The sequence below is a fragment of the Lutjanus erythropterus genome, chromosome 17 (assembly GCF_056507025.1).
Source record: "Lutjanus erythropterus isolate fLutEry1 chromosome 17, fLutEry1.hap2, whole genome shotgun sequence".
Lineage (NCBI taxonomy): Eukaryota > Metazoa > Chordata > Actinopteri > Lutjaniformes > Lutjanidae > Lutjanus > Lutjanus erythropterus.
Window position 1 is genome coordinate 2,325,749 of NC_139333.1, and position 20,315 is coordinate 2,346,063.

Below are 20,315 nucleotides of genomic sequence, written 5' to 3' on the forward strand. Positions count from 1 at the left end.
GTGTAAATCAGTGCTAACATTAGCAAGCTAGGCTAACTAGCCTCCACTTTTTGAGTGGATACAAACACCAGGAAAAAACACATTGAAATTGAATGTTGATAATGTTTTATTATTGTAGTATTCTTTACACTGAAAGATGCTGATGTGTCATAGATGATAAAACTTATAACCTTTGCTACAGTCAAATTTTCAATCTATAGGAAATAAAGTAGCACACAGTGTTAAGCTCAGGTCTGCACTTTATTGAATATTCTGCTCAACACAGACAGTTTCACAGAAATAATTCATCTCTGTGATGTGATTAACATCCAACAAAATGGTGTTAACAGTGACGTCTCCTCAGAGCAGTAAAGTCATGAAGTGAACCTGAGGTGAGGGTTAAAGTACAGACTGCAGAAAAACAAAAAGATCCCTCTGAAACAAATTAAAAGAAAATGAACAGATGCCAAACAATATTCCCCTCAGTTATCTTATGTCCTAACATAATCAGCTAAATTCATCAAAACAGATTCATATTTTTAGATGAAATCAAGTGAATCATCTGTGATACATTAAATAATGAAAGTTCAAACTGACTGCAAAGACATTCATTGAACCTTGTGTCACATCAGACTTGAGAAACACAAAATCAACCCTCTTGTACTCTGGAAGAAAACTTTTTTTTTTTTTTTTTTTTAAGTACTGCACAGGAGAAAAAAACAAACGCTAAATTAAACAATAAGCACTTTAACTACCTTACTTCCCAACATAATCAGCTACATTCAACAAAAAAAGGATTTATATTTTTTAGATAAAATCAAGTGAATTTTCTGTGATATATCAAACAACGAAAGTTTAAACTGACTCACACACATAACGCATTTATTTCAACCTACACCACAATCTTTATTAACTCTAACCAAGTAAGTTGGGGGCTTAGAGGACTGTCAAGTTAACTTGCTTAAAATGCAGTGTCCTTTGCTACTGAAATCCAAGGAAACCAAGTTTACTATTTCTTTAGTAAGATTTGGTCTCAACTTCATGTAAAACACAGAATTCCTGGACAGGAAACAAACCAAATCACTGCCAAGAAGTCTGTCTTTACTGACTGACTGCATTTTAGAGCAATTTTAACTCACCATCCATGTTCGGGTGTGGATACCCAACCATGAAGCCTGGGTACACCGCATCATAGAACTGGGTGTAGAAGGTGTGGAGATGACTCAGTTTGTTAGAGCTGACCATGTAGAAGGACAGAGTGCCAGCAGGCCAGTCCAGGTACACTCCCAGTCGTTTAAAGCCAACACAGGGCGCCTTGACATTAACTGCATTACCATTGTGAACCTGACAGTAGCCACAATCTGGATAAGATTCAAAAACCCAGGATAATTTATTATGTCCAAGTGAGGCGTCTACTCCCCATGATTTCCTCCCAATTCCTATATATGTGACTGCTGCACGAACATAACCAGACCACTCTACCTCCCAGTAATGGCGCCCACTCAGTCTGTCTTTGCACAACACCTGCTGATACCAGTCAAACCTCTGTGGTCCACTTGGATATGACTGCCATCCTCCATTCGTCACCTTCTTGTTGCCCTCAGAAAAAGTCAGTTTCGGGTGTGCTGTGTCCAGGTCCAGGGTGAGCTCACAGTCGTCTGATGGAGAGACCAATAAATAATTGGTTATCATTCAAACCTCATCACCACCCACAATGCATTTAGAATGTGTTAACATACTCTCTGGAGGAGATTAATTTGTACAGAAAGCACAGAAAATGACTTACACCAGATCAGATCTGCCCTGTCTGTGATGCTCTCCACATGAGGAATATCAGGCTCTGAGAAGTCATCAGTGACCAGGATGCCGTTCTTGTAATGGTAGATGGTTGCTCCTGTGTATCTCTGGTTATTTTTGGCTGATACAAGGAAACGGACATTGCTGTTGTTCTTCATTGCTTTGGTAAGGTTGTGGAAATTTTCAGCTTTTTGTCTCATTTTGATGAAAACTTCATCTGAGTAGTACCAGGGGTCTTCACTGGTAGATCCTGAATCAGGTGATTTCAAGAAGCTGACCATTATATCAAGGCAGGGGTCAGCACTGTCCAGGGAGGTGAAAGCAAAGCACAGAGCATGATGTACACCTGGAGCCATAACCTCTCTGTCCAAATCTGACTGATTTGGGACGATCTTTGATCCCTCCATCATGTCTACACAGGACTTGATGACGTTGATTACTCTCTCTTTATGATCCAGCCACTTGGTCAGTTTTTCTTGACTGAATGGTGACGTGGTTCTGTCTTCAAAGAGTTTCTTTAATTTGCTCTCATCTTCTTTACCTTCACGGATGAGGGGAAGTTTTGCTGCAGTGGTCTTCTGGAGATAAGACGCATAATCGCTACACAGTTTTTGGAACCTCCTTAACTCTTCTCGAATCTGTGGAAAATCTTCAACCACTCCTTCAACCAGAGAATCATTGCATCTCATTACTATTTCCCTTAACTCTTCTAAAGCAGTTTCCACCTTCCACACCATTTCAACACTGATCCCTGTCATCAGCTCAGCAGCGCTGGAATCCAAATTCTTCAGTGGCGTCAGCCAGACCTTCACTGGAACACTGTTCTCTCCATTTCCCCCCAGCAGCTGTGGAAGTTCTGCATAGGTCTTCACTGCATCTTCAAATGTTGTTGGGTTGCTCTTGAGAATGAAGTCTCCATAAAATTTGCAGGAGAATTTGTTGGTCAGTGCTTTTTCTTCATCATTCAGATTGATGTCAATACTCCCCTCAATGCTCAGTTCAGGGATTTTCTTTATCACAGCTTTCATGCTGCCCTGGATCTCCTGAACGCTGCTGCTGTCTAACTTCTCACTGTCAAACACAAAGAAAGCATTTGCCCCATAAAGGATCCCTGTGACTACATGAGTTGCCAAGCCCATCTCAATAAGATCTTTCTGTTGGGGGTTCATGGATAAAAGCTGAGACACTGACAACTGTTTGAAGTTGGTGGTAGCTTTGTACTGACACGTCACTCTGCTCTGATTCTTGAATTTCTTCCTATCATTCAGATACTTTGCAGATCCTTCAACTTCAATCAATCCACTCATGAAACTGGCCTTCAGAGAAGCTTCAATATCCAGCAGAGAGGACCTGGATTCAATGGAGTCAGATGCAGAGATTTCAAATCCACTGCTGTGTTGAGAGCTCTTAGTTGTGTGCTCTTGTAGAGTTTTTTCATCCCATAATGCGAAACCTATGGTACATAAATTAGAAAACGTCAGTCATGTGATAAAGCAGGTGATTTTTTTCATTCATTCATTCATTCATTCAACCCTTATTTATTTCTCAGGAATAGATTGAGGGGTAGCCTGCATCTTCAGTGATGCAGAGATGACATTAGGAAGCAAAGCAGAAATACAAGAGAAACAAAACAAGAAAAAGAGAAAGATAATATCATAAACAGCCAGTAAGAATTCTACAATTGATTAATATAATTCCTATTTAAAACATGTACATGTAAGAACATTAAGACTTCTAAGCGTGTTTTTAAAATCTCTCAAAGTTATCAGAGACTCTAAATTTAAAGTGCATTGCAAGTTATTCCAGGAGTCGGGAGCACAGAACCTGAAAGCAGTCTTTCCTAGTTCAGAATTGACACGTGGAACATGAAGTTTCTGAGAGCAGGTCTGATAAGCTCCTGTCCTTAAGTGGAATAGTGATTTAAGGTAAGTTGGTCATTTGTTAAAGAGTGCTTTGTAGATAGAGAAATACCAATGTTGGTCTCGTCTCACAGACACCTTTGACACTTGACTCTGGTCCTAGCTATGAATAAATATCTACAGTCCTGCTCTGTGTGGCAGAAATATCATGTCACAGAGGGCAGGAAAGAAAAAAAAAACGAAGAGGCTAGATCGCACATTCTGCATTCCTGCAAGCAGAGCTGTGACAGGCAGATCTAAGAAACATTTGTCTTAATAAGAATGTAGTCTGGTGGAGCCAACAGATGTCACATAAATATATTGTATAATGCTTTCATATTCTATCATAAATATGTCTCATCTCTGCATCGACTCTCATTTGCCACCACAAATCTAACTCAAGACTTACCTGGGATCAGTTCATCTGTCCGAGCATCATAGAGCATCCCTAAGGTGAAAGGTCGACTCAAGGCAGCAACTGTCAAGAGATCTGAGGCCATTTCTCCAACCTGTTGAGAAATGTCATGTAAGAGACCACACAGACTCAATTTACACTTTCTTCAGTGTTACGAGTGTTGAGAGCTCATAACACTGAGAGACAACAGACAGAAACAACAGTAAAGATAAGACACAGGAAGGCAGAATTTCCCCGGACACACTAGTCTGGCAGTAATAGTTTTACAGACGGGAGTTCAGTAAACATCTAAACATGCATCTGTCTTTGTCCCCCTCTGTCTCTGTCCACCCAGTTTGTCCTCACCTTGTGAAGTTGTGTAGATCAGCTGAGATGTGTCAGTCTTCTTCACTGTGTAGAGTCTGATGACTTGTGATGCTGTGACATTAACAGATACTCACTTATATTGACAAGTCCCATGACACGCCTCCAAAATGAGACTGAATGTGTGTGTGTGTGTGTGTGTGTGTGATGAGCTGCCCCTTACTGGAAGAGTTGGAAGAGTTGCCCCTTACTGGAAGAGAGCCAGTTCTAATGCTAACATTTGAACAGTGTGGCGGTGGCTGACGGTCAACGATCAATAACCTTTTTATTAGGAATAAACCTGCTTCCTGCATCAACTGTCATTAGCTGAACTGAGTAGACTTACACTGTGTTTTAGTGTCAGTGAAAATGCTGGTTCTTGGGGAGCATAATATTTGTGTAAAAAGTGTAAAAGGTTTAAGAAACACTGGTTTAGATAAATTCTACAACTCCTCAAGACCCAGGTCAAGTCCACATGTTTCCCAATCCCGATCCTTAGGCCCACTGCCCTGCATGTTTTAGATGTTTCCATCCTCCAACACACCTGCCATGACTCAATATATAAATATACTTTTGACTCATGGCAGGATAAAATCCACAGTCCTATTTACTGTGAAAAATGCACTCAGTCTCATGAGGACAAATTCTCTCTCTGTGTTCCCCTGGTTTCTTGTGACCCAGAATGCATTCTGACCTGAAAAGCATGATTTTGAACCACTGTAACTCTGGAAAATATCCAGCTGATTTGTTTGACCCAGGCGTCTCAAGGTCAGATTAGTTTTGGCTGAACTCGAGAATGCATGTTTGCACGGAGCGAGGACTGTGGACTTTGTCCAATTAGAAGTGGGTAGAGGTTTGTGTCATGTACAGTATGGAGAAATAAACAACCAAGATCTCAATTAACTGCTTCAGACTCAATTTCTATATCCCATCTGAGTTTGTACTGATGGCTTTTTATAAGAACCACAGCAGGGAGTTGCACCACAACTTTAAGACTCTACTGGACAAACTGCAGAAGTTTCTCTGATTACAGTGTTGAGTAACAGGACATTATAACCTTCATCAGTACAGAATCAGTACAGTACAGTTCATTTTTGAACCTATAGGAAATGACAAAGTAGCTCACAGTGGTAAACTCAGGTTTCCACTTTATTAAATATTCTGCTGAACATAAACATGTCCAACAGGTGTTGCACTTTCACAGGAATTTGACATTCATTCAGCTCTGTAAACCACAGCAGGGTGCTTAACATCTCATGAGACGGAGAGAGTCTGTAGAAGGAAGTATCTGACAAAGCGTCACTGTCAGACTAGTTCTACAAGGAAATACTGCATTCCCAAGCCTCCCCTTTGTAAAGAGGAAGTCTCTGTAACAATGCAGAGGTGTTGTGAAATTGTGAACTCGTCCTGAACCTTGGTTTAATTCCATTCTGAATGACCGTACCTTTCACTTTATGTTGCCATCATCTAGTCCCAGCTCTGCATTGAAGAAAGTTGCTTTGAAGTTAAAGTTTTAAGTTATTTAAGTTGCATTATAAACCTATTTTAACTGAAGCTACAATCTTTTATCTGGTTTCATAAAGAATTTGAGCCAGTGGGGGAGGAGCAGGCAGTAAGAATAACTACACAGAATTATCCTTCATCTTCTAGCAGATGGTCTCGGTAACTTATGTCAGTCATACAGAGGCATCTGTAATTAATTTAGATGTTTCATAAGTAATTAAAAGTCCTTGTAGTAACTTTAACTTTGTTACGTAAGTCACCTGATTCACATAATGTTACACGTTTGGTTTAGGAGTGATACTTAAAGATACAGAGCTTAAACTGATACATGATTGCTTTGTCATCACTAGTATGTTGAAGTATAAACTCATAGCTCATGTAAAATGAGTAATGTAATTTTTGAAAGAGTTTTCTTTCTGAATACAAGAGGAATAATTTGTTTTTTTCAAATGGGACCTGATCTGACCTTAGGTTCAATCAATGTCTTATTAATGACTCTGTAATTAATTACTGCTCTGAGAAGAGAATCATTGTTAATAGATTTGTTAGATGTTAAACACTCTGCTGATGTTTATAGATGTAATTTCTATGTATTCATTCATGAGGTGTTTCGATGCTCAGCCTTCTTCCAAACTGGTTTGTGCTTCACAGATTCACAATCAGTTGAATTTTTCATTGTTTGATAAATCACAGATATTATATTATAATTATAATAATTAGAAATGTATAACCACTGATGCTTAAAGATACAGAGCTTCTTTCAGTACACAGCTGTTGTGTTAACACTACAACAAACTAGTGTTTACATTTTCACTTTGCATTATTGACTTTTTATTGTTGTATTATCATCCCAGGTATAACAGATGGTGCAGTTTTGTCCATATTCCCACATGAAGTGGGATAGTGATAAATAATAGCATATAATACAGTAATATGCAAAATATGAGATAAACCAAGACAGAATCATGGCAGTTTGTGGAAAAACACCATTGTTCTCATTCCACAGCCAAGTTAGCAATAATAGATATTACATTTCTGTTTGACTTTCAAAATAAAGGCCTTCAGACTACTTGGTTATCTTTAGAAAAAGATCACATTTTGCATTAAAATAACTTTCTCTTTAAAACGAACAAACCACAGTACATTCCCCGTCCACCTCCCTATCCAGACTGTGTGATCTGTGATGTGATCTCTGCAATGTGATTAACATCCAACAAAATGGCAACAAAAACCCTAACAGTGACGTCTTCTCAGAGCAGTAAAGTCATGAAGTGAACCTCAGGTCAGGGTTAAAGTACAGACTGCAGAAAAACAAAAAGATCCCTCTGAAACAAATTAAAAGAAAATGAACAGATGCCAAACAATATTCCCCTCAGTTACCTTATGTCCTGACATAATCAGCTAAATTCATCAAAATGGGTTCATATTTTTTCAGATGAAATCAAGTGAATTATCTGTGATACATCAACCAATGAAAGTTCAAACTGACTGCAAAGACATTCATTGTCACATCAGACTTGAGAAACAAAATGATCCCTCTTCCCACTTTATTTTTAAAAAGTACTGCACAAAGGAAAAAAAGAAACAAATGCTAAATTAAACAATAAGCATTTTAGTTACCTCACTTCCCAACGTAACCAACATGATAAATTCAACAAAACAAGCAATGCAAACTTCTTTTTTTTTACTTGAGCCGTACATTTCTGTTTCATCATACTAGTGTTAACACAACAACTGTGTACTGATAGAAGCTCTGTATCTTTAAGTATCAGTGGTTATAAATTTCTAATTATAAAATATCTGTGATTTATCAAACAATGAAAAATTCAATTGATTGTGAATCTGTGAAGCACAAACCAGTTTGGAAGAAGGCTGAGCATCGAATCAACTCATGAATGAATACATAGAAATTACTTTATTCAGGGTGCATTGTATGCTGGCACAAGCCTAAATGGTGTGATAGTAAAATGCATGTGTCAGTCCATCTCAAATGAGCTCAGGCCCAGAGAAGTCTGCAGTGTTTCTGGATGTTGCTGATTTATGTCTTTTTGTTTCCATGAGTCTTAACGTTGTAGATGCAGCGTCAGACTGTGGTGAGTGACAACAGGTTTCTGTTCCGTTCCCAGTCCCATGCAGTAATGTCCTTTATACAATCATGTGTGATTTTTAATGCAGTGTCGCCTGAGGGGTCAAACAGGTGTTTTTGGAGTATTTTTTGAAATGTATTACAGGCATCGAACTCAGGCTTTTTCACATTTTACACAGCGTTCTGACAACACACAAGACTGGTCTGAAAATGGTTTCCACAGAAGAGACACACCAGATTTGTCTGCTACGACATCTGAAACTGCTTTTGAAAGTAGAAAATGTGGTGAAATGGTGGTATGTAATGAAGACTGATTCAAGAATGAGTTTAAAAAAAAATGAACCATTAAAGCACTTAAGGATCAAAGTGATGTCAAACTATGTTTTGTTTAAAGTGAACAATTCATGATTTCCTACATGGCATAGTTTGAAAAAAATATCTCGCTCATGAAATCCAAGGTCTCCAGTGACCTTAGGTCTTACAGTGACCTACAGTTTCATAATACAATGCATGTGTTTTTTTTCCACAGAACTGAGGACTCAGCTGTGAGAAAGTTTGACTTCTGCTTATTACAACCGCACTTCTGTGGAACCAATACTAAGCAGGTTACACCATAGGTAAAAGACCTAACTATGTACGCATCTATGCATTTAACAGAAAAATCTCCACTCAGGCCACACAGTTCAATCAATTATTTAATTAGAACTGTTATAAAATATTAACAGTTTTAATAGAATAGAACAGAGCTATTCAATTACAAATTCAATTGGACCAGGTTTTAAAAACAAGAAATTTAGCTGGGCCAGACATTTTCAGTGGCTGGTAAGCAGCAGGTAATAACTTTAATCCAACACAAACTATTGTAATGAAAGCAAACACTGTTAATTCATTGTTTCCCTCTTAAATTTGGTCACATCTGACACAAGCACATCAAAAAGTGCAGAAACTGACATGTTTTTAGAGGTCGTATTGTGGGACTACTGCTTCTAACATTATTACTATTAGACACACATTTTCACATCAAGCATCATGACAAGCCTCAGGACATGACAACAACCATTTTCAAAGTAGCTACCCCAGGACTGAAGCCTGCACACACCAGTAAAATCATAGATAACACAGCTGGCGAGAGAGTTTTCAAGACCAAATGTAAAGACTGAATTCGCACACGCAGCGGTATTGAAGGTAGAATGAGTGGATCCCGTGGAGCTCAGTACACTGATCGTACCCTTTGGCTGCAAATCCTTTTGAACTTGCAAACAGGTTGATTGATAACAGGTAACAGTATCATGATTCAGTGTCAAAGGGCAATCTTCAAAAGGGTCAGTGGTTCATCTGTGATGGTATGAGGGTGTGTTTGTTCTCATGGGTAACTTTCACAGGTGATGCCGAAAGGTATATACAGGTATATATAGGTTACAATTACAGAGTCATTGATAAGACATTGATTGAACCTAAGGTCAGGTCAGGACCCATTTGAGAAAAACAAAATTATTCCTCTTGTATTCAGAAAGAAAACGCTTTCAAAAAAGAAAAAAAATTACATTACTCATTTTACATGAGCTATGAGTTTATATTTCAACATACTAGTGATGACAATGCAATCATGTATCAGTTTAAGCTCTGTATCTTTAAGTATCAGGAGTTAAAATACAAAGTTACAGTTAAAAAAATTACCTGTGATGCACCCAGTACCAGTAATGACAACATACTGTGAAGCTGTGAAGCACAATCCAGTTTAAAAAGAAGGCTACACATTGAATTTACATGTGCTTGTAAAAAGAAAATGACATATATTGTAGGTTTATTGAACTACCTTGACTACCTTGGTCCCTCTAGGTCTGAATGCATTTTTTACATCTTCACGTTACTGTAAATGTAAGTTCATATCCCTGTCAACAGACCAAGAATCTAGTGAGTGTTTTGCCATTGCTCTCACACAAATGGAGGCAGGTATGCATAATTGGATTGGTTTCCGACCCAGAACCCTGAGTAAAGAGGCTCAGTGAACGTGGTGTGAAAGGTGTAGATGTGACTCAGAGTGTTAGCAGAGACTCTGTAGAAGGACAGAGTGCCAGCAGGCCAGTCAAGAAACACCCCAACTCTTTTCCAGCCAGTAAAGGGAAAAGATTCTTCCCACACCTGACCATCATGATATGCTCTGAGCACATGTTGTTGAGATGATAGCTTTTGGGCAAAACACCAAGATAAGATATTATTTCCAAACTCGTCTTTGCACTGTTATCTTTTCTTTCAATTGCACTGTATGCAGCAACGAAATAAACAGATTCATTTGAACCATTATTCCACTCTACCACCCAGTAATGGAGCCCAGTTAACCCCTCTTTGCACAACACCTGAGGACGTGTATCAAACCTCTCTGGGTGATCAGGATATTTATGCGATGCTCCACATGTCACCTTCTTGTTTCCCTCAGACAGAGTGAGGCAGTTGTTTGCAGTGCAGAGATCACAGGCATCTGATGGAGAGACCAAAGCATACTGTGACAATACTCAGTCTGATGGTCAAACAGGTTTGTAGAATCATTTCTACAGGATATTTTTTACTCAAAAAACATGGAAAATGACTTACACCAGATCAAATCTCTCCTGTCTGTGATCAATTCACAGGAGGGATGTTTGGCTTTGAAAAGTCTTCAGTGACCAGGATCCTGTTCTTGTAATGAGTAGTACCATGGGTCTTCATTGGTACTTGCTGACTTAACTGAATCCAGGTTAGCCATGGCATCAGGTCTGGGGTCAGCACTTTCCAGATGATGTGAAAACAAAGCACAGAGCATGATCTACATCGGGGGCAAGAACCTCTCTGTCCAACTCTGACGATCTTTGTTCCCTCCATCATGTCTACACAGGACCTGATGACATTGATTTCTCTCTCTTTATGATCCAGCCACTTGCTCAGTTTTTCATGGCTGAAAGGTGGCTCGTTTCCAAGCTCAAGAAGTTGTTCTGTTGAGCTCTCAATTTCTTTACCTTCATGGATGAGGGGAAATTTCATCGCCATGGTCTGCTTGAGGTTGGATTGATAATAATCACACAATTTTTTGAACCTGCGTAACTCATGTCGAATGTGTGGAAAATTCTTAGCCACGCTGTCATTCACAGAATCGTTGCATCTCATTTTTAATTCTCTTAAATCTTTGAGAGTATCCTGCACACACCACACACCACAACTTTGTAGATGCAGCGTCAGACTGTGGTGAGTGACAACAGGTTTCTGTTCTGTTCCCAGTCCCATGCAATAATGTCCTTTATACAATCATGTGTGATTTTTAATGCAGTGTCGCCTGAGGGGTCAAACAGGTGTTTTTGGAGTATTTTTTGAAATGTATTACAGGCATCGAACTCAGGCTTTTTCACATTTTACACAGCGTTCTGACAACACACAAGACTGGTCTGAAAATGGTTTCCACAGAAGAGACACACCAGATTTGTCTGCTACGACATCTGAAACTGCTTTTGAAAGTAGAAAATGTGGTGAAATGGTGGTATGTAATGAAGACTGATTCAAGAATGAGTTTAAAAAAAATGAACCATTAAAGCACTTAAGGATCAAAGTGATGTCAAACTATGTTTTGTTTAAAGTGAACAATTCATGATTTCCTACATGGCATAGTTTGAAAAAAATATCTCGCTCATGAAATCCAAGGTCTCCAGTGACCTTAGGTCTTACAGTGACCTACAGTTTCATAATACAATGCATATGTTTTTTTCCACAGAACTGAGGACTCAGCTGTGAGAAAGTTTGACTTCTGCTTATTACAACCGCACTTCTGTGGAACCAATACTAAGCAGGTTACACCATAGGTAAAAGACCTAACTATGTACGCATCTATGCATTTAACAGAAAAATCTCCACTCAGGCCACACAGTTCAATCAATTATTTAATCAGAACTTTTATAAAATATTAACAGTATTATATACAGAATAGAACAGAGCTATTCAATTACAAATTCAATTGGACCAGGTTTTAAAACCAAGAAATTTAGCTGGGCCAGACATTTTCAGTGGCTGGTAAGCAGCAGGTAATGACAAACTTTAATCCAACACAAACTATTGTAATGAAAGCAAACACTGTTAATTCATTGTTTCCTTCTTAAATTTGGTCACATCTGACACAAGCACATCAAAAAGTGCAGAAACTGACATGTTTTTAGAGGTCGTATTGTGGGACTACTGCTTCTAACATTATTACTATTAGACACACATGTTCACAACAACACACTGCATTCTGGGTTGTGTGTTGCTAGGCACAGAGTGTTGCATTCACAGACATCTGTAGGTATTTTGAAAGAAATGTCGCTAGGCCCACAGCATGCATTTTTCCTTTTTTTCTCTGTTTTTCTGGCTTGGACCACTCAGGGACTGTTTCTGGGTTGCATGTGGCCCGCAGGCCACCATTTGAATGGGCCTGGAAGAGAAGGACAGTACACTGAGGGCTGGGTATCATTTCAAAAATGATTATACCAGCACCAAATACCAGAACTATGTAATGAAAGCATAGTCTCTCATTTTAAGTGTCAGTACTTAATTTTTACCAATTTCTAATGTTTTTTGTCAAAAAAAAAAAAAAAAGTCAAAAGTTTGACATGGGCTTAATGATACCTAACATGTCCTTTAACTCCATGGATGTTCCAAATAGACCCACTTCAGTATTTGCTGATAAATTAATATATATTTTAGGAATGTAAGAATACAAACCTGTACTTTTCAGATCGTTATACCTTCACGTCTTCTTTGAAATTATGCCAACATTTTGAATGAATAATAAATAAATAGAATCATGACTAATGAATAGAATCGTGCAGTATCACTGATAAATAAATAAAATAGGTGTTTATTATTTGAATAATAGAGCTGAATCATCAGCTGAGGTCAAAATGAGGGAGAAAACCTGAATCGAAACAGTGAAGTGGGCTTAAAGAGAACATCAGTGGATTTGTTGTTAAAACACAGACTATTTTATCGTATGTACATGAACTTTAACAAACATTATATGAAATAAATATATATATGATGCACTAACATAAAATGCAAAGTATAAATTGATCATGCAGAGAAGTTTCACTCATTTATATCCACCCCAGACAGTCTGATCTTTTTGTTCGTGTCTCCTTTAAGCCCACCTGGTAAAATATTGATTGAAAAATAACAGACACATTCTATTTAAGAGTAAAATAATCTATACAACATAAAAAGAATGTAAACTATACATGATTATCATTATTTATGTCGTTGCAATGAACCAAACTATGCAGTACAGCATGTGGTCTGTTTTCATCTCGTCAAACGAATATTTCACAAAAACAGGAGCAGAAATATGCAGGAAATGTTCTCCTCTGAATGAACCAAAGTCACCAAAGTTTTCTCGTAACTTCCTCTGGGACCAGCAGGCACATGTCACACATTTGCTTTGAAAGTTCAATATTGACAAATCTGACTGGCTTACAATAAAGAGTCATCAAGCAGATTTATTTGTAGAAATATCACACAGAGAAAACACTGATGTAGTTTGTTTGTTTGTTTGTTTGTTTGTTTTATTTGACTCAGAAGCTGCACTTGGATTACATACATATGTTTTTGTACATATCTGTAACAGCCAGTCACCCTTAAAGAAACATTTTTCAAATAAAAAAATTGCACATTTTCTGTCTGGATTTAATAGAAACAAATGAATAAAGAAAGAAAGAAAGAAAGACACTTTGTGCCCCTGTTCCTCACAATTTTTCACCTGACCTGGTCTGTGTGCACTGACAGATGATGACTGACAGGCAGCACAGACAGCTCAGCCCATGGTCCACGTCTGGACCAGACCAGCGACTGACTGACAGATGGACAGATGGACAGATGTCTATTTTCACATTTAATTATATGATGACATGGTTGAAATCTTCAGGTGCGCAAGGAAGAAAACAGAGAAAAGAGGAGGAAGAAAAGGAGAAAAAGGAAGCCCAATATAGAGATGTGTTGTCTTATGTGGATGTTAAAATGTCTTCTCTCGATGTAGATGTTTTATTTGCTTTAGTTAAGTGGTAATAAAGCTAGATAATAATGCTACGATAGCTGCTATCCCTAACTAATATCAGATATTTCATGATTCACACCTGCCACAGGACTGTGCAGACTGACTATTTAGTTTTTACTGAGAGTTACAGTGTGGTGTCTCTCCACAGTGCAACTGATTTTATTTTCATAACACACAAATTACAACTTAGTAATAATTTATAACCAGTCTAAGTATGATATCTACTCTGCATCTGTCCAGATGCATCCAGGAAATATTCAGAAGACCCCAGACATCAGCTCTCCCATCTACACCCTTCATGTAGATATGTTGGTATGAATTAAATATAAGTATTAGTCAAATTAAACAAGGTTTATTTGTACAGTGCTGCTTTATATGCAGTAGAATTACAGAAAGCACTTAACACAGTGGTGTAACAGTATGGATGTTCTGTATGTCTGAATGTAGCTGCAGGTCAAATAACATCCAGCACCAACACATCACATGACTCACAGGTAATGACAGCTGCTAACATTTAACAATAATGATTCAATTTTTTCAGAGGAAATTTTAAATAAAAAAGTAAAAGTAAAAGTAGAATCTCATTTACTAAAGTCAATATGACCGTCTGCTTGTTGTGACTCACACTTAACAAGCTACTCATTTAGATCATTGTGAGTTATGGTAATATTAAAATTTATATTTTGGAGGACTCAGCTTACCTTCCATTGTGTTCTTATGATACTGTGAAGAAGGAAGGTTATATAATGTCCTCTGAGGACTGATGTTTTATCATTGTAGTGTCCTTTACATTGAAAGATGCTGATGTGTCCTAAATGATAAAACTTTACAACTTTTGAATCTGCAGGAAATAATAAAGCTGCACACAGTGGTGAGTTCAGGTCTGCACTTTATTGAATATTCTGCTCAACATAGACAGTTTCACAGAAATCATTCATCTCTGTGATGTGATTAACATCCAACAAAATGGTGTTAACAGTGACGTCTCCTCAGAGCAGTAAAGTCATGAAGTGAACCTGAGGTTTGGGTTAAAGTACAGACTGCAGAAAAACAAAAAGATCCCTCTGAAACAAATTAAAAGAAAATGAACAAATATCAAACAATATTCCCCTCAGTTACCTTATGTCCTGACATAATCAGCTAAATTCATCAAAACAGATTCATATTTTTAGATAAAATCAAGTGAATTATCTGTGATACATCAAACAATGAAAGTTTAAAGTGATTGCAAAGACAATCATTGAAGTTTGTGTCGGATCAGACTTGAGAAACACAAAATCATCCCTCTTGTACTCTGAAAGAAAACTATTTTTAAAGTACCACACAAAGGAAAAAAAGAAACAAACGCTAACTTAAACATTAAGCACTTTAGCTACCTCACTTCCCAACATAATCAACATGATAAATTCAACAAAACAAGCTTCGCAGACATTGTTTTCATTGAGCCATACATTTTTGTTTCAACATACTCGAGTTAACACAGCAACTGTGTACTGATTGAAGCTCTGTATCTTTTTTGTATCAGGGGTTATAAAGTTATTTTTATTTATTTATTTATTTTGCCTATATCGGTAGCTGTACAATATGACTGGGGACATGATCTAAAAGGGTTAAAATGATGCTTTTCAGTTTAGCTTGCGTTTAACAAACCAAGAATCTAATCAAATGGACAAAGGTATGCAGAATTTGTATAATTGTACACCCAGAACCCTGGGTAAAGAGGCTCAGTGAACGTGGTGTGAAAGGTGTAGATGTGACTCAGAGTGTTAACAGAGACTCTGTAGAAGGACAGAGTACCAGCAGGCCAGTCAAGAAACACCCCAACTCTGCTCCAGTCACATTCAGAGCTACTTTGCCACACCTCACTGTTATGAAATGCTTTACATGGGTAACACAAGTCATACGTGGTTTTGCCAAAAGCCCAGGATAAATTATTATATCCAAGCTGACTGCCTCCTTTTCTGTAAACTCCCTTGTATGCAACACATATGTTGATTGATTCATAGTCACCATTACTCCACTCTACCTCCCAGTAATGGCGCCCAGTTAACCCCTCTTTACACAACACCTGAGGATATGAATCAAACCTCTCTGGGTGATCAGGATATGTCTGCCAGGCTCCACATGTCGCCTTCTTGTTTCCCTCAGACAGAGTGAGGTAGCCATTTGCACTGTTTGGGTCCAGGTTGAGATCACAGGCATCTGATAAAGAGACCAAAACCAGATGTCAGAATTAGTCATTCAGATGGTCAAACATTTTTCTGCTCCTCTAGAAACATGTTTGACTGTTTGTACAGTGTTTTCTTTAAATTAAAACAGCATGGAAAATGACTTACACCAGATCACATCTCCCCTGTTTGTGATGTTCTCCACAGGAGGGATGTTTGGCTTTGAAAAGTCATCAGTGACCAGGATCCCGTTCTTGTAATGGTAGATGGTTGCTCCTGTGTACTTCTCATTTGCAACGGCTGTTACAAGGAACCGGAATCGACTGTTGTTCTTTAGTCCTTCACCAATGTTGTGGAAATCTTCAGCTTTTTTTGTCATTTTGATTAAAACTTCATGTGAGTAGTACCACGGGACTTCAGTGGCACATCCTAATTTAGGTGAATCCAAGTAGTCGGTCATTGCATCAAGGCAGGGATCAGCCCTCTCCAGGGAGGTGAAGACGAGGCAAAGAGCATCTTCAACACCTGCAGCAAGAACCTCTCTGTCCAGCTCTGACTGATTGTGGACGATCTTTGTTCCCTCCATCATGTCTACACAGGACTTGATGACATTGATTTCTCTCTCTTTATTTTCCAGCCACTTGGTCAGTTCTTCTTCACTGAATGGTGACTTGTCTCTGTCTTCAAAGAGTTGTACTACTGAGCTCTCATCTTCTTTACCTTCACGGATGAGGGGAAATTTCTTCTCCATGGTCTTCTTGAGGTTAGATTCATAGTAATCACATAACTTTTGGAACTCACTTAACTCTTCTTGAATCTGTGGAAGATTCTTGACCACTCTGTCATCCAAAGAATCGCTGCATCTCATTCTGATTTCCCTGAAATCTTCTAAAGTATTTTGTGCCTTCCTCACTAGCCTGACACTGATCTCTCTCTTCAGCTCAGCAGCTTTGGGATCCAAATTCTTCAGTGGCATCAGCCAGACCTTCACTGGAACACTGTTCTCTCCCTTTTCTCCCAGCAGCTGTGGAAGTTCTGCATAGGTCTTCACTGCGTCTTCAAATGTTGTTGGGTTGCTCTTGAGAATGAAGTCTCCATAAAATTTGCAGGAGAATTTGTTGGTCAGTGCTTTTTCTTCATCAGTCAGCTTGATCTCAGCTTTCCCCTCAACATTAAATAAGGGGATCTTGTTTATCACAGCTTCCATGCTGCCCTGGATGTCCTGAACTTTGCTAGCTTCTAACTTCTCACTGTCAAACACAAAGAAAGCATTTGCCCCATACAGGATCCCTGTGACTACATGCGTTGCAAAGCCATTCTTGATAACATCTGTCTGCTGGGTGCCCATGGGTTCAAGTTGAGACACTGACAACTGTTTGAAGTTGGTGGTAGATTTGTACTGACACGTCACTCTGCTCTGATTCTTGAATTTCTTCGTATCATTCAGATACTTTGCAGATCCTTCAACTTCAATCAATCCACTCATGAAACTGGCCTTCAGAGAAACATTGATATCCAGCAGAGAGGACTTGGATTCAATGGAGTCAGATACAGAGATTTCAAATCCACTGCTGTGATGAGGAGTTTCACCTGTTTTCGCTCGGAGAGTTTTATCATCCCACAGTGTCAAACCTACAGACATTGGAAAACATCATTAATATGATAAAACACAAAGTTCATCATAATCATTTAGATTTCTACATGTTGCAGCTCCTTTTCATGACAGCAGCTTTTTTAAACAGATAATATTTAATGTTCAATCCGTTGTGGACATGAACCCAATTAATAACAGAATAATGGTAGGGTTTCTCATCAGGGACAGTACGACCACCCAGGGGGCACAGGAGGCAATATTTCTGAAAGGAGGACATTGAGGTGTTCTTGCAGAATGCTAGACAGCAGTGTGGTGATATATATTCACTGTTCTGATTTCATAGAAAAGATTTTTTTTCATTCAGATGTTATGCACATGGTTGTGTGTTCTTTACAGTGACAGTTTTCCTCAAATTATATATATTTTTTTAAAAATGTATTGAATTGCAGTCCCTGTATTGTGAAACATGTCCTGTCACCAGATTCTTGCCAATACACAGCCCTAATAACAACAAAGTCGAAGTCTTTGATTTACCCGGGATGAATTTATCCTTCCGGGCATCATAGAGCATTCCCAGGGCGAAAGGTCGACCCAGAGCAGCCACTTCTATGATGCCCGAGTCCGAGTCCATTTCTCCAACCTGTTGAGAAATGAGTAAGTAGCACTCAGCCTCTGTACTTAATTCACACTGTTTTAGGAAGTTGGATTATCAAGTTTTTCACAGTGGGAGTCGACTGCGTTGCGTCACACAAACAGGAGGAGACAGAAAGACTGACAGTATCCAGTTCTCTTTTAACAGAATACACACATTTTATATTATTATATCTAGATGCTTCCTCACTGTAAATGACACCACATAGACAATAGTGAGTAGGTTGCTGTTAGCAACAGTCCTTGATACCAAACTCGATAAACCAAGTCCCTGGTGATCTCCCTTTTTATCAGTAAATATATTTACATGAGTAAATATCATATAAATAAATCCTCAGTTTAACTTAATGAATCAACCAGCTTTCAACACAATAAATAGTAAAGGCTGCAACAGTCAGTATTTAAGTCTACAGTAAGTTAGTTGTGTTAATTTTAAGGAAATAGGAAGATTTTATTTTTTAGACTGTGTCTTCAGTTTTTGGAAAACTGTAAAATGTCCAACTTGTTTATGTAATATTAGTAAGTTAACATCTACAGACTACAGGAGGGTATGTGAAGGATTAGTCAACCACAAGCTGGTACCAGTAAAACAAATGTCAATCTAATTTTATGCAGTGATTTTGATACAGTTACATCACAAATTGACAACAGCTGTCCTTTTTGTTTTTGATTGTATTTCTATGTTGAAGTTTTTATAGATATGTCTATAGTTTTTTTTGTAGCAGAGTGGTTATAACAAGCAAGTCAGAGCATCATCAGGTGGTTTCAGAGAGTTACAAGGTTCTGTAAATGCATTTTGAAAACAATACAGCATGCATTGACATTAGAAAATGTACTTTGTAATTTCAACTTTTGAATACTTAAGTATTTTTAAAAGCAAGAACTCTAGTACTTTAACTCAAGTAAAATTTAGACTGAGCAACTTTAACTTGTAGTTGAGTAATATTTGACCAGGAGTATCTATACTTTGACTGAAGTACTGGGGTTGAGTACTTTGTCCATCACTGCTTTTACCTCACACTTTCTTCATTACAGCACAACCTGTTTATACATTACTCACTGGTCTCTGGTGGCAGTAAATTTAAGGGGCATTAAGAACATGGTGGGGGGCATGTGGGCACTAAAACTCCTTTGATAATAATGCTGACCTGACAAAATGCCTCTGACCTCTTCAACCCCACTGACCTTGCAGTGGTTCAGTCAGTACAGTAGTGTGTGACGTCCCTGAAGGATTTCATTCCATCACAGTGAAGGAATGTCTCCCTGTGGACACTGATTAACTACTTGTTGACTTTGTCTTGGAGGAACATTTCTGCTGAAAGTTTCTAATGGTGTGAGCAGCACTAATAAAACTCTTTTCTCCTCCATTGTCAAAGGTTAGAGGTTTATCTACAGTCTGACTCTTGTAAGTTGCCCTCTACTGGATCTTTAGTGAAATGCAGGAAGTAGAATCTCATTTACTAAAGTCAATATGACCGTCTGCTTGTTGTGACTCACACTTAACAAGCTACTCATTTAGATCATTGTGAGTTATGGTAATATTAACATTTATATTTTGGAGGACTCAGCTTACCTTCCATTGTGTTCTTATGATACTGTGAAGAAGGAAGGTTATATAACGTCCTCTGAGGACTGATGTTTTATCATTGTAGTGTCCTTTACACTGAAAGATGCTGATGTGTCCTAAATGATAAAACTTTACAACTTTTGAATCTGCAGGAAATAATGAAGCTGCACACAGTGGTGAGTTCAGGTCTGCACTTTATTGAGGATAAACATATTCAACAGGTGTTTCAGCGTCAGAGGAATCTGACAGCTTCACTTCAGCTCTATAAA

General features: G+C 38.3%; 2 protein-coding genes and 1 pseudogene across 2 annotated transcripts; all 3 read right to left on the reverse strand.

The window, feature by feature from the left end:
• Nucleotides 1–996: 996 nt before the first annotated feature.
• On the reverse strand, nucleotides 997–4,551 carry LOC146311518 (neoverrucotoxin subunit beta-like). Its single transcript, XM_084740338.1, has 4 exons — nucleotides 4,435–4,551; nucleotides 4,084–4,183; nucleotides 1,766–3,229; nucleotides 997–1,637 (listed from the first exon to the last, which is right to left on the reverse strand). The coding sequence occupies exons 2-4, from the start codon at nucleotides 4,172–4,174 to the stop codon at nucleotides 1,099–1,101; spliced, it is 2,094 nt and encodes a 697-aa protein (XP_084596464.1). The 5' UTR covers nucleotides 4,175–4,183; nucleotides 4,435–4,551; the 3' UTR covers nucleotides 997–1,098.
• A 5,357-nt stretch (nucleotides 4,552–9,908) lies between these two features.
• Nucleotides 9,909–11,278, reverse strand: LOC146311519 (neoverrucotoxin subunit alpha-like; annotated as a pseudogene).
• A 4,445-nt stretch (nucleotides 11,279–15,723) lies between these two features.
• Nucleotides 15,724–18,480, reverse strand: LOC146311520 (neoverrucotoxin subunit beta-like). Its single transcript, XM_084740339.1, has 3 exons — nucleotides 18,363–18,480; nucleotides 16,403–17,866; nucleotides 15,724–16,268 (listed from the first exon to the last, which is right to left on the reverse strand). Exons 1-3 carry the CDS (start codon nucleotides 18,457–18,459, stop codon nucleotides 15,724–15,726), a joined length of 2,106 nt encoding a protein of 701 aa, XP_084596465.1. The 5' UTR covers nucleotides 18,460–18,480.
• Between the last annotated feature and the right edge of the window lie 1,835 nt (nucleotides 18,481–20,315).